Source organism: Streptopelia decaocto (genome assembly GCF_964273445.1).
Source record: "Streptopelia decaocto genome assembly, chromosome: 1".
Lineage (NCBI taxonomy): Eukaryota > Metazoa > Chordata > Aves > Columbiformes > Columbidae > Streptopelia > Streptopelia decaocto.
This window is the reverse complement of record NC_138663.1, coordinates 23,571,904-23,587,319: the sequence shown is the minus strand read 5'-3', so window position 1 is coordinate 23,587,319 and position 15,416 is coordinate 23,571,904. Positions and strand designations below refer to the sequence as shown.

Sequence of the window (15,416 nt, the reverse complement as noted above, 5' to 3'; positions counted from 1 at the left end):
CAGATTCTGCAACAAGAAGTCTACTGAAATATAAAGACTGTATTGTTTCTATTAACTTACCTGACATAGGCTTAAAACAATCTATTTCTGTAGAGAACAAACACTTTAAAGAGTATTTTAAATATAACATTTCACTGAACACTGAAAAAAAAAGTAGGTACTAGTGATGTAAAAACAGGAAGTTAAAAAAAGTGTCAAGAAGTTCAAGAAAATAAATTTAATATGTATACTTAAATGTAATACCTTGAAGAACAACCTTGAAAAAGTCTGTCCCATCTCCAAGTTTCGTTAGTGGGTAGGAAAGAATAACTATTCCCTAAAAAGTAAAAAAAAAAGTGAACTAAGACTATACACCTCTAAGTTTTGTTAACACTGAAAACAGCTGAAACATCTATAAGCTAAAAAAAGGTAGAATTTAAGTGATAAGTGTAAATTACCATCTGAATTCTTAAAAAAACAAAACTAAAAACAATCAAACTGCAAAAGACACCAGTGAAGAGCAATGTTCTTAGCAAGTAACAAAGGAAATATTACAGGTCAATACTACTTAGATGCTACTGCCTAGATGATAGGCTTAGTCTAAACAATTTAGTTGCTACAAAATAGTAGCTATGGAAGCACCTTTTACTAGTAACAATAACAGCTAGAGTTTTAGCACAAAACCTAAAAGGCAGCTAAAAAGGTAGAGTGATCAAAATACAGAAAATATTCGCAAAGGATTTCATCATCAATATCAGAACAAAACCACAGTCAAGAGATAAAAGATGCGTATGAAGATAAATAATCTTCTGTGAAAAATGAAAACCTGCACAGCCGGGAGGAGGGTATTACAAAGTTTTGAAACTGTAGTGAGCTATTAATTTGTCAATAATACAAATGCTCTAAAAGATGAAAAGGTTCTATTGATTATGTAAAAATGCTCTTTATAGTGAAGTTCAAGTTACAATGAAGTAAAAATCACAGGTCAGCAACTTCAGTTATGTTAACATCTTTCTGGAACAAATGTGTTTTGTTAGAAAGATATCATCAAAAAAAGGTTTTTCTTCAACAGAGCAAAAATGGCAGTCAAATGTATTCTTCTAGAGTATGGCAGGTAAGGTGCTATATCCTTCTCAAGGATAACAACATAGAAATTGGTTCAATAAAGAAAAATACAAAAATTAGGAGCAATCTGTCTATAAGTGGAAAAAAGCAACATTAAGAGGACAGTCAGGTAAATCATGTTTTTATAGCACATGTATACAGTGGAAAGCTTGACTTAAATGTTAGTATAGCGCCTCTTAAACCAAATTAGGATAAAATACATAGCAGTGAATTCTTACTGTAGAGGCTTTACAGAGTAAAATTAGACGTACGACACGTTAACTGAGGAGGAATCCAAATCAAATTCAACAATTCATTTTACTATCTGTTTTATAAAGAAATACTAAGTCTTCACAAATCATCCTTTTCCAATCCAAAGTATATTTTAATTTTATTACACTAAAAACCCATCCATGTTGAATTCGATTTAATATGTACCATGTTGCTTTATTGCTTTTGAGACAATGAAGGTCAAAAATCTATGATGAAATGTTTTTAACAGGTAAGTTCCTACTTTTCACAGGGAAGACTAATGAGTTTTATAAGGAGACTTAACTATCAAAACAATCACCATCTGCAGAATAATGTTCTGAGATTTGCCTATGAATACTTACAGAAAGGTCTGTCACTTGTTTTCAAAATTACAACTTTGTTTAAAATTCCAAATATTATATATAATTGCTCTTGCTGAGATTTTTTGTCTTGAACAGTACTCACAGAGAAATAAACTACACAATTTTTCTTGTAAGAAAGTTTTTGCAATGAAACAGAGTAACCTCAGGAACACTCTGGATTTACCTATTTTTTTTTTCTTACTAAAGAAATCTCAATCTGCACCAGCATGCTCTTTAAAAGCAGAATACAGTTATGAGATAAACTGCTTTCTGACCAGTTTTACTTTTTATTTTTCCTTTTAAACCCTGGTATTTTCCAATGCATTTTCAAATTCTGGGATCACATTCTTTGCTATATTAGTCTGCCCCCACCACTTCCCTTTGTATCCCAAACACCTACAGTGTAGCTCTCTTCCTCAGCAGAAATAGTGGCATTTTCTCAGCATGCCTGAAACTCTTGGGCTCCAAACCCACCCTACCAAAACCTGCTCAAATTCACTCTTCCCCCACAAATCTGCACTGTTTATTAAGCCATAGACGAACTTCTTCCAAAGTCTTTCCATTCCATATGCCACTAGACTCACTATCAAACTACATGCAATTCCTCTAGTGAATGCATCTCCTTCCTTGCTGCAGCCTCATTCCTCAATCTGGTCCAGCAGCTGATTTGGCAGCTGATTTTCATTTTTGGTTCTACTTTGTCACAGTAAAATCCAGAGGATGATGAATTAATGGGAGAAGGCAGCAGGTTCAGTTAGGGGACATCACAACTGAAGATTTATGGATATTCCTTGTGCTATGTTCCCACAAATTTAAAGTAATATTTGTATTATTCAAAAGTATGCCATAAAGCAAAAAAGTTTCAGAAGAATGAAAAGACTAAGGCACACAAGCTAGACAGAAGCATCCTGAATGGTTTTTTTTTTTTTGCTTCTTCCCAGAACACACTTTATAAAAATCATCCTTTTCCTTTCCTCTCTCTTCAAAGCAGGACCCAGTCCCTATTTTGGCAGGTCTAGAGTGACAGTGTGCTGTGTCACCACTAAGATAACCTAACATCAGTGCATTCTAAGGTTCACTTCAAGCTCAGCCTGCAGAACTGCATTTTCCTACTTATTTAATGGTGCATTAGCATCAGCTTTATCAGCTCTTCAGTTGCACTGTTTTCATGCTAAGCTGTTTTAGTCACCTACTGATCCCTGTCAGTAGCAGCGTGAAGTTTTCTTAACATAAGGCAGAAGCCTGAGAAGGGGATTCTACGCACTTTCAGCAACCAGCTATCACGCTGCATGTATGCTTTAAACGATAGCCTGGTAATAATTGTTCTGCTTTCCTAATGGAAACATTTATTTTGGCAAAAACCATTTTCTAATTGATAATCAGTCTTTGACTGTTTCAATACTTCCTTTGTGAACTAGAATTGCTATCCTTCAGTGTCAGGGGGGCTTGCAGACAAGGCTTTTAAAAGCAGGAAAGCCTATATGCCCTGAAGGTGTATGGGGACAGAAAACTACACCCTGAGGAATAAAAACCCTGCTTACCAGCAGCATTGGTTATTGATGTTTCCATTTGTCCCTTTATGAGACCTAAGGGACACTGGATCATTCTCAATCAAATCACCTCCTATTTCACTCTACTGCGGACTGCTTCCAAAAAGGGCAGTTTTGCTCCTTTGGTTTATCTAATTGAGCTACTTCTGGTATCTCTCTGATACGATTATGAACCAATCCAGAGAGCAAGAGCAGCAGAAAACTACCCCCTGTCCATCAATATGCACAGTATTCTGCCAGTCTATTTCTCATGAATGGACTCATCACAGGGTCAGATAAGCATTAGATCTCGTACTGGGAACATACAACTGGAGAAGCAAACATGCTTTTTGGATACAGAAAATTATTAGACCAGTTCAGCTCATATTTTTAAAATATTTGTGCCATTTTTTAAGGATTCAAGCCACGTAAGGTTTTCTACAGAATTACTTGCTTTCTTTTTTTCCCCTCCCCATTATTTTTTTTTTGTAATAGGGTGAAGGCAAGCCTAGGATGATGTTGATTTCCTACCACTTAAGCATCAGGATGATTAAAAGGACTTTCAGAACTGTTTAAACACACACAAAAAAAGTTAAACCAGTTAAAAAAAGAAAACCCTCAAGAACTGGCATTGCATTTTACAGAGTATACTTGTTCTAGGTATGAAAAAACACTTCTGCATTTCACTAGTACACTAGCATTCAGACTTTCAGTTTGAAATATATTTGAGACTATTGTAAAATATAAATGCACACTTGATAATGATAAAAAACCTAATTGTATCCTGATGCTGGTAGTTGCTACAGAGTCCTCTTTTCATAAAACTGCATATTGCATTGCTTCCTACAAAAAACCCCTCATTTAGAAGTCATTAGTCTGAAAACTGATCTTAATCAGGATGGTGATGTTTATTACCATTTTTTAAAAATACCACTAAACCTCCCCAATCCCTCTATTTTCAGCATAGTCTTCTGCATATTAACATGTTTCTAAATAGGCCCAGAGTTTAAAAACTAAGAAAATGAAGCCTCTTATAAAACTTAAGTCTGACAACGTAAGAGAAAGGGGCAGAATTGTCAATCAATGCAGTCAATAGCAACAATGTCACAAAGCCCAACAGGGTCATAATTTTGCCTCACTTAAAGATATGCAACAGATGTACTCAGAGACCCACAGCTGCAGCAAGTCATCAACTGAGCCGGAATATGGAGGTCCCATACAAATATCTCAGAAGGTAATTCAAAGTAAGCCAAAATTATTTTATTAGTAAGTTACCTGAACATATTTGTTGGTATGATCAAGGCCTTCTTGCAAATCTTTCAAATCCTCCTCCTGCAAATGGCTTGGCAGTGGAGTCTCAGGTTTTCCTTTAATGATCTTCAGCAATTGAACAGGCATGGCTGCTTTATCTAAAAAAAAAAAAAAAAAAAAAAAAAAGATAAGCAGACTCCTGAAGCAACTAATCTTGTTCAAATTAAAAGTTACTAGAATTTGCAGTTTACTCAGAAGGGAAATAAGGGAAATATTAATGTATCTATTTAATAGTAAGAACATGTAATTACAGAAGACTAAAAGTTTTCAGAGGGATTTGCCTCATCATTCATTTTAACTGAAAATGAACAAAAAATGCTTATATATAGATTAAAAAAAAGTGATCTATGTATGAAGTACAGAAAAAATAATAAAGAAAATGAGATGGTCATCTAAAAATGCTAAAAACTGAATGCACTGGAAAAAAAAACCTAAGTAATATATGTCTGCATTGCCTATTGTTTGTTCTCACTGTGCTAAAGTCAATGAAATAAATTCTTGGTGATATCATTGTTATAACAATGAGAATGGGGAGAGGAAGAGTAGTCTATTATGGTGAAGTTACACACATGAGAAATACAAGAAAGTGATCCAGCCATAAGTAGTTATTGTTGTATTTTCTCATTACATGGTAATGTCATTCTTCTTGGGGTATCCATTTTTTTTCTGTACAATTTTTATTTGAAGTGGGTATCTACAGAAAATTCACAGAATTATCAATCTTCTGTTTTCCGTATGTTTTAATAAACTATGGAAAGAATGCTTTCTATTTTCTAAAACCCCAGCTGGCAGTACTATCGACACAGTTCTAATCTCAGAGTTTTAGCAATCCTTATATGACAGTGAAGTACAAAAAATACATTATTTTTCCTATACTTTAGGATGCACACAAAAACTTGGTATTCTAAAAAATAAAACTTAAAATATGCTGTCATTTCACTTCAGAAGTGCTTTTCTAGTGCTAGACAGACTGAATTCTAATAAAATATTCACTTACAATTAAATGTAAATAGAAAGCCATTGCCAAATGGAAAGACCACTGGATCATAAGTTACAAACGTAAGACAATGCATATAAGTGCAGACACTCAGCAATATTACAGACATTCTTTAAAAAAAAATACCAGGTTATTCAGATAAATCAAAATCCCAACTTACTGTCACTCCAGTATCCAAAAATATCAGACTTCACTTACTGCTCATGACTATTTCTCTAGTTCTGAATGACTCCATCCTTTCTCCTTCCCCATCTTCCAGGAAACTCCCCACCTCTGTTATTCTTGACTAACAGATAACATCAAGTATTCACATTCGCTAATGAGATTCTATAGAATAAAATACTTCCGTTCAAGAGCATCTCAGCTAAAATGACTATAAGCAAAATGAGTATATTTTTCTCTTAGCTTCCAGTTTGCATACTTCTCTCTCGTTGCTTGTCCCAGACTGCAGCTCTTACTTTGTCATATAGAGAAGCAATTGAAATGTTGGCCATAATATACATTAATTTTAAACCTGCAGTTCTTACAAGAGTTAACCTTTCACTAGCAAAATCAGGTTTCTTTCCTAACATCTAAGAGTTGAAAAAGCAGTAATAGCAAAAGAACCTCTGGTTTCTCAAGTACTGTATCTAGACAATAAAGTATGCATTTAAAAGCAAAATACATTCTAGTGAGTCTGATAAACACCATATCTCAAACCGAAAAAACATCTGTGCTTAACTTGAGCATCTTATTTTAAATTGTAGCTTAGACTTTGAAAACCAGTCCTCATCTATTCCAAAATATTAAGCAGTGCCAAGCACTCAGGAGTCGGTAAGAGGAGAGTAGCAAGGCTCCACTGCCATGTATCTGCCCTGCTTAAAATATATATTCCCCTACTTTACAACACAAGTCAACAAGCAACTTGTTTCTCTGTAAGTTCCTCCCCAGTGTGCATGAAATAAGGTGGCCTTAAAATCTTCAGAAGACACAGAAGCTCCAGGAGGCACCGTTACTCAAAACGCACACATTTTGAACAATAGACATAGCTTATAAAATACTGATAAATAATTTTAAGAACTTGACTACTACGAAGAGACTACTCGAAAAGTTTATTACCTGGGATACAAGCAGAAATAATTTATATAGGGAAAGGTAATGGAAAAGAATTAGTTACAGTCACAAATTATCACTCTTCACCTCAGTAATTATTTGTGTACAGTGTTAACCTATCCAAACTGCAAAGCAGGACGCTACCTTACACCCCAAACAAGCAAGCAACAAATTTAAGCCTAATTACTTAAGCTTTTGAGTCTTTTGCCTCATAGTGAATTTTACTGCTCTGAAAGGAACCCAGAAGACACAAACAATTATCAACTACCTGGAATGGACAGCAAGGTGGGGAGCTTCAGCACATAATAAAACAGCAACAAAATCTCACTCTTTTACTGGGGTAAAACTGAAGTATTATCAAATGACAGTTACTTGACATGAAACACTAGATACTAAATTCTTACAAGGGTTCACAGATCTCTAATTGGAATCTCAACACACTTTTCCTTCATAATACCCAATGGGCAAAGAGCTAGAAAGACACATCCACAAAGCTCACCACTAATGGTGTTGACCCATTTTGGTTTCTGTGCTGGTGCTTTTTTTTTTTTTTGGCAGGGGTTGGAGGGGAGGGAAAGATGGGGAAACAGAGGAAGATGCCACAACAACATTAATCAAGGGTCAGCATGCATGACACTTTTTTCAGTCCTGCCGTAACCCCACCAGTGAGCTGTAAGAAGCACTGGACACGAGTTCTACCTTCTGATTGACTGTGCTATTGTGGCAGATTGCCCAGCCCACAGGCACCCACAGAGCCGCTAACTCATCTCCCTGCAGTGGGTCAGGGGAGACAATAGGAATACTAAGAGTGAAAAAACTCATGGGTCAAGGTAAGGACAGTTTAGTAAGTGAAAGAGAAGGAAAAAAACCCCACACCCCGGAGAAAACACTAAACAAGTGATGCAATGGCAACCACTCAACACCTCCAACAACACCTCCTGTGCCCTGACAGCCTCTGACCAACGGCTTCCCTGGAATACACAAGAAAAAACTAATCTTTTATTATTCTGCATGACTCTATATGGTATAGAAAGTCCTTTTGGCCAACTAATGTCAGCTGTCCCAGCTGTGCCACCTCCAAACTCCTTGTCCAACTTCAGCCTATTCACTGGGGGAAGCAGAGGGAGATAAATCCTTGGTGCTGTGCAAGCACTGTTCAGCCACAGCTGAAATATGGTGTGTTATCAACACTGGTTTAGTCACAAACCTAAAAGACAGCACCATGCATGCTACTATGAAGACAGTTAACTCCATCCCAGATAGATCCAGCACATATCTCTAAAACATATTCAATAGGATACAGTGACACCCTGTGGAAGGGACCCATGCTGGAGCAGTTCATGAAGAACTGCAGCCTGTGGGAAGGACCCACTTCAGAGAAGTTTACGAAGGACCATCTCTCATGAGTGAGGCCCCATACTGGAGCAGGAGATGAGCAGGAAGAAGTGGCAGAAATGAAGTGTGATGAAATGACCAGAACATCCACTCTCTGTTCTCCTGTGCTGCTTAGGGGGAGAAGGTAGAGAAGCTGGGAGTGAAGATGAGCTCAGAAGATGGGAGTGGTGGGGGGAAAGTGCTTTTGGATTTGTTCTTATTTCTCATTATTCTAGTCTGTTTTGAATACCCATAAATTAAATTAATTTCCCCAAGTCTGAGTCTCTTTTGCCTGTGATGGTAACTGATAAGTGATCTCCCTATCTCAACTCATGAGCTTTTCATTTTATTTTCCCTCCCTGTCCCATTAACGAGGAGGAATGAGGAGCTTAGTGGGGTATCTGGGGGTCAGCCAAGATCAACCCACCACAGCACAGAGCTGGGAGGTACAACAACAGACAAGTTTGAATTTTAACACTGCTTTAACTAGTGAACTATTAGGAGTTACAATTTCTATAAAATACCACTAAATGGTGCTAAAAATTATGCCTTTATCTGCATGTTTTCAAACATGAACCAGGATAGCATTGTCATTAGCTTACTAGGATTTCAAGCCTCTGGTGAAAAGAGCAACCAGAAGTCTTATGAAGCTCTCAGTTGAAAGTATCTAGTTCACACTGTATTCCAGTAGGCTGAGAAGCTGATCTATTTCACCCTGAAACACTTAACTTCAAATTTAATCAGCAGTATTGATCTCCATCCAGCAATGCTATAATGACCTAGGGAAATGTACAACAAAATGGATTAACACTTTTTTTTTTTTTTCCTAAATATATTTCTTTCTGTTATGGTACTTGAGCAATTAAATAGATTTTCCTGGTTCCACCTCCACTTCCCCCGCAAAGATATCTAACAAGACACATTTTGTTACAATTCAAATATCAATGTTAAAGCAAAACAAAGAACAGTACTGAGGTTTAATAACTCATCCTATATTGGATATTACAAAAAATTTCTTCATGGAAAGGGCTGTCAGGCATTGGAACACACAGCCCAGGGAAGTGCTTGAGTCACTATGCCTGGAGGTATTTAAAACATGCAAATGAAGTTCTTAAGGAACATGGCTCAGAGGTGGTCTTGGCAGTGTTAGGGTAGCGCTTGGACTCGACAATCTTAAAGGTTTTTTCCAGCCAAAATGACTCTATAATTCTATCTCTCTCTGATGACTACCCTTGCTTTCATTTAAAAAGAGCCCTTGCCATTTATTTCAACGGGACAAACATTCTACATGTGCCTTCAAGGTTACAAAGGAAAATTTCTAAAAAGCAGCCATATATATGCTCATACAGTGGGACCTGCCCATATCAATATTTATTAAGTGCAAAGCCCTGCACGTGGGTCAGGGTAATCCCAAGCAGGAATACATGCTGGGTGGAAAAGGGACTGAGAGCAGTGCTGAGGAGAAGGACTTGGGGGTGTTGGTTAATGAGAAGCTCAACTTGAACTGGCAATGTGTGCTTGCAGCCCAGAAAGGCAATCATATCCTGGGCTGCATCAAAAGCATGACCAGCAGGTCGAGGAAGGTGATTGTCCCCCTCTGCTCCACTCTCACAAGACCTCACCTGCAGTACTGCATCCAGCTCTGGGGCCCTCAACATAAGAAGGACATGGACTTGCCTGAGCAAGTCCAGAGGAGGGACAGAAAGATGATCAGAGGGCTGGAGCACCTCTCCTGTGAAGACAGCCTGAGACAGCTGGGGTTGTTCAGCCTGGAGAAAAGAAGGCTCCAGGGAGACCTCACAGCAGCTGCCCAGTACCTAAAGGGGACCTACAAGAAAGCTAGAGAGGGACTTTTTACACAGGCATGTAGTGACAGAACAAAGGGTAATGGCTGTAAACTGAAAGAGGGAAGATTTAGATTAGATATAAGGAAGAAATTCTTCCCCATGAGGGTGGTGAGGCACTGGAACAGGCTGCCCAGAGAAGCTGTGGATCCCCCCGTCCCTGGAAGTGTTCAAGGCCAGGTTGGATGGGGCTTTGAGCAGCCTGGTCTAGTAGGAGGTGTGCCTGACCATGGCAGGGGAGTTGGATCCAGATGATCTTTAAGGTCTCTTCCAACACAAGCCACTCTATGATTCTATTTACTTACTGTATACTCCTACAATTTAGGACATTTATATAAATAGCTTTCAAACAGAAAACATTTTTTTTTTCACATCTTAAATTTCTGTACATATAAAACTAAGGTCCTGTATTTTAAATGCTAACCACTGAAGATCTCAGACTCTTGTTCTCTGCAACTAAAATTGTATCCAGCTCTAAAAGCTATGAAAGTAAATTTTCAAAAACAAACTGCTAAAGCACTAGCTTCACAAATCTTCATGAGGATGTCTTTAGTGCCTGGTACTCACAGCTCTCCTGAATAGCAACTAAGTGAAAGTAAGTCTGTTAAGTACCTCTGTTATTCTCAAATGGCTGACTGCATAACAATAACAAGAATCATTCCAACTTGAGTCTGCTGCTCAAGAAATCTGTAAGTGGGGTAAATAGAGTTATTCATAAGGATGGGTGATTAAAAAAAACAAACAAACAAAAACAAAGAGGCTGCAAGAAACGCAGAGAGCATCATGGGACACTCTTGCAACAGGAGGGATGCACAACACACACACGGTAGAATAAAGAAAGCAGTGAACTACAAACTATCATTTGCTTTCCAATAGCTGAAAATGACAAAAATATGGAAAGGGAGTGACCAAATTAATTTCGACAAGCAAAGAATTATAATAAAGGATGAGCACTGCATAAGAACCCAAAAGTAATACCCTGGAAGAGACATATATCACTTGCTTAAGGAAGTGAAACATAACACTGAGGATGGTTATGGGCTGAACTTTCATGTGCTGCTCTACCCTATCCTTGATTTTCTACACTTTAAGTTTCTGACAGTGAAACAATCTACTACAATCCACTAGTTCTGCCTTAATTGCGTACAGAATATTAACGTGTATTCCAAAAGCATAAAAGCCATCTTAAGCCACAGTACACCAGAAAACAATTGCCTAGTAGAAATGGCCTAGAGCAAGGGTTAACCTTCAACAGAAATAAGCAGTCATTTTACAGTTTTTTTCTTCTGGAACGAGGACATATTCCGTAAAAATATTGCAGTCACAGAATTCCTCTAAGTCCAGAAGCAAGAGAAAAATTCCTATAACATATCTGAAGGACTTTACCTCCTCCCTTGCAGCTTGACAGTTCAAACATCCACAGACCTGAAGGAGGCAGCTAGGTATGATCTGGAGTGCATGCACAAGAAACAAGAGCAGCTTTCAGGCTCACGGTCTTCAGTTCACACAGAAAGCAAAATAATTAGCGTTTCCTTTTAGGTGTAGCACATCCCAGGTACAAGCTCTGGGAGCCTGGTATCTTCAGTGTTTAAGACAACATATACATCTAAATCCTTATGAAGAGAGAGAATCAGACAGTGGCTCTACAAGTGATTTAAAGACTGTAATTTTTGAGCTTTGCACTCCAAAATAGGGTGGTAGTAAAAAATCTGACTATTTAAGCATTTTTGTGAAAGCCTCATATCTTTTTTCTCTAGGCTTTTTAAACTTTCATTATATTTTTTTTAACTCTTAAATTATGTTTGCAAAAACACCAGAATTTAAACTCTCAGATTAGTTATACCATCCCTCAGTGCACACTGAAAATCATTAAGAAACCACAAGCTGCAGTTGCAAATGAAGTTAACACCACACAGCCACAAACAATACAGAACTACTGACATGAACATTAGCACAACACAACTGAAAGACAGGAACGAAAGAAAAATAAGCCACATAGGAAAGGCAAATTTGTTCTTATCATCAAGACAATTCATCACTGTTTCTCCCTTTCCTCCATGCTTCTCTAAGGAACCTGAAACAGCCAAATTTTGTACAGCAATTAACATAGTAAGGCAGTAAACAGTTTCTAAAAGATCTAAGTACAAAAAGCAGTAGGTAGCAAGCTTTGTATACAAAAGGGTTCTCATACACTTCAAATGTAAAACTAAAGGTACCAACATGTCTTATAATTGTCCAAAGCCCCAGATAACATCCTAGTATATTAGTATTCTCCATCTTGACTCCAGAATTAACTTCATGGAGGAGCAACTGAAGTTGGATCTGTTCTTCTGTTATGGTTTATCACCATAGTACACCAATCCAGTGCACAGAGTAGCAAATAATTACACTTCTTTGCCTGAATTACTTAGATCCACCCAACATTTGGGCCTTTGCTTAAGCCAAAGATACTGGGTCCTGACTCCAGCTGTCACCACGACAAATGGACTTTTCCTCTACAGCCTCTTTTCTTCAAGAACTAATGAGATATCAGCTTTGGAGCAGAAAATAAGCAAAACCAAACCAAACAAACAAAAAAAGCCCACCACCAACAAACAGCCACAAGATGCAAGAAGTAATTTGGAAAGATTACTCCCTTCTCTACAACCAAGAAATACTTTGGTGATTCATGAAAATTACTTAAAGAGGATTAATGTCATTTTGGCAAAAGGAAGCTGAAACAGAGGTATGAGGATATTCCTTATCTATCAAAGCAGATGCTACTCACAGAGAGACACAAACTCATTCTCCAGATCAGAGAATAAAATACATGATAGTGTGGGCCTCTGGAGGAAACCCCAACAAAGTTTCACGAAGAATGAAGGAACAGTCAAGAGTATCACCATCTGATTGATGCGGTCAGTCAAAATGGAAGATTTCTGAAGCCCTTGTAAACACAAATACTAGTCAGCACAATATTTGGGCTAATTGTGAAAAGCCAAAATAATTATTAAATAGGTAATGCCTCACTTTAAATGTGAAGACATACGTAGACATAGCCATACACTTGTTATATAGTTTCTCATAAAAAAGAACATGAACGCCATGGAACAAAACATATTGTACAGAACTACTATTAACTCACCCTGCAATCAGACACAAGAGAAATCTTTCATCATACACCAGTTTTAATGAAATCAAGACCATTCATGAAGAACAGCATCTGTTGTCTAGATTTTTTGTAACAATCTAATCTTGTAACTTGCAGTTTCCTTGAGAATTCTCAGGAGAAAACACCATGTCAGCTAACTAAAACAGAAAGCCACGTGACATGTCTTATTCCCTTAGTTGCAAGACTTCAGCTTGCTGCTGTTACAGATCTTCAGGCACTTTATGCTCTGGAAATATGTCCTAGACCATTCTTACTCTTAACACAGCTGGTACTTACTTTCACAATAATACAACTGGAATTCTTAACAAAACCCCACCTCCTTTATGAATTTCAGATTAAAATGTACTATCTGATATTGTGCAAAAGAGGCCACAATGAAATGCTACCCGAGGAAAATGAATTCTTACAGTGTCAATTATTCCAATTGTAGTACCTCAGCTGCAGAAACCCACTGCACAACAAGGGATCTGAGGAAGACAGGGCTAGAAAGCAGATTCTTTCAGGATGTGAACTGTAATCACTTCAGAGTCAATTCAGCAACTGCAAGAAGCTGGGATCTTCAAAACCAAGAGCTTAGATGTATGAGCACAGGCATACTAACAACAAAATCTGATTTTCAGTACACTTAGTGCCTATGAAGAAAAAAAACAGAACTAATCCGCAAAGCGCTGTGTTTGTCAGAGCAGGGACTCAGGCGGGTTGGCTCAGGGAGGGAAGGCCGGCGCAGGGTAACTGCGGCTCTGGCAGAGGAAAGCCAGGCCTGGCAAAGCGCCAGAGCCCCACAAGCGAGGGCAGGGGCTCTGCCCGCCCGCAGCTCCGGCGGGCCTGGGGCAAAGAGACCCCTCTTCCACAGCCGAGACAGCCGCCCAGCTCCCTGCAGCCCTACGGAGGGGACAGCGCACCCCGCCACGCCGCCCCTGCGGCACCGCCGGAGGGGCGGGTGCGGCCCGCGGGCCCCTGTACCTGTGTCCGAGCGCGGGGCGGGGAGCGCGCGCTGAGGAAACCGCCAGCCCCACTTCCGCCCGCACCACGCGCCTGCCACCCACCGAGCACGACCGGGCGGACCGCGCATGCGCACTAGCCGCACCGCCCGCCCTTCCGGCCGGTGGGGGCGGTGCCCAGTGCCCGCACCGGCTGCGCGGGCAGGGGCGGGGAGAGGCGGGGCCAGGGGTGGCGGCAGAGGGAAAAGTGGGGGATACAAAGTGTCCCCGCGGCCGCCACCCGCGGCCATGGCGGTGCAGGCCCGCCCCATGGGGCTGGTCCGGCCCCGAGGGCGGCCTCCTCCCGGCCTTTCCTCAGCGCTGCTCGGGCTGCCGGCGGGTCGGGGGAGGCCCGAGGCAGCGCCGGCTCCCAGCCCTCATAGAAGGGGCTGTCCAGTACACGCAGGGACCGGCCCGAAATTTGGTGGCCGGTAAAACGTGGATGCCGTTACCCGGTTCAAACGCACTTAAAAGGTGTCACCTTCAGAGGGTTAAATAACGGGTAAAAAGCCCGCGGCTTGCTGCTGGTGGTGTTTAAATGGCAGGAGGCATCAGGCCAAGCTTTGAAAAGCTGAATTCGTCATTGTCAGAGACACAGGGTCCCTCGGGCTTGCTGATGTTTGCTGCAAGTTGACACATGCCAAGGTCTCATTTGCATTGCTTAACAATACAAAACTACAGCATACATGGCTCAACATTGCAACAGCAAGGCTTTTTCCTTTAGAGACTTGAGCTTGCTTTCTCCAGTCCCTCAGAGATCTGTCTTCTGCCAGCCTGTGCGCTTGCTCTCTTATCTCTGCAGTCCTGGATATCTGGGACAGCTTTCCTTTTCTTGTTTCTCATCACTTAGTGACTTGAAAAAAGTCCCACTGGAAATCATTTTCTGCTGCTTTTTTTTTTTTTAAATCTTTTCCCTCACAACTGCCCCCCTATTTTGTAACTGTTTTAGTTAAGTCTCTGAAGTGTTCTAGCTCCACTGTGAATCCAAATTTGATTAAAGAGTTGGAACTCAAACCCATCCGTGTTCAGGAAGCCTCTGGGAGGGGTTCACTGACATGTTTTGTACTCGTTTTCATTGTTGACAGCCGTTTCTGGAAAAGGTTTCTTTTCTTTGACTGTTTTCAATACATTTTAAACCTATACCTTCTATTGAGCATTAATGTAGCATGCTTGGTTATATTACTTGGTTATATTACTAAGACCTTGTCATACAACCTTGATAAAAATAACTGACAGAGCTAAGGTGGAACTGGGAATTTAAGCATGCCTGATTACCTGGAAGACTAATCTGGCCATCTGAAGAGCCAACTACAACAGAGCAGATAGGCTGAGAAGATCAGTGTCACTTCCCCACATTCCTTGTTTCCATCAAAAGTTCTGGAGAAATCAACCTTATTTTTAGACTATTAAGTTCTGTCAAGTGAGCATTTCTGGTGGAATA

General features: G+C 39.6%; 1 protein-coding gene across 5 annotated transcripts in view; it reads right to left on the bottom strand.

The window, feature by feature from the left end:
- The window catches only part of POT1 (protection of telomeres 1), a 66,123-nt gene extending 52,043 nt beyond the window's left edge, over nt 1-14,080 (bottom strand). Inside the window, exons 1-3 of one of the 5 annotated variants that reach the window (XM_082066337.1) lie at nt 13,959-14,080; nt 4,502-4,635; nt 244-316 (exon numbers count right to left, since the gene is read on the bottom strand). In XM_082066337.1, coding sequence (XP_081922463.1) covers nt 244-316; nt 4,502-4,635; nt 13,959-14,067 — 316 coding nt within the window. In that variant the 5' untranslated portion in view covers nt 14,068-14,080. The other 4 variants (XM_082066336.1, XM_082066339.1, XM_082066338.1 and 1 more) reach the window with 4 other exon arrangements.
- Nucleotides 14,081-15,416: the final 1,336 nt, after the last annotated feature.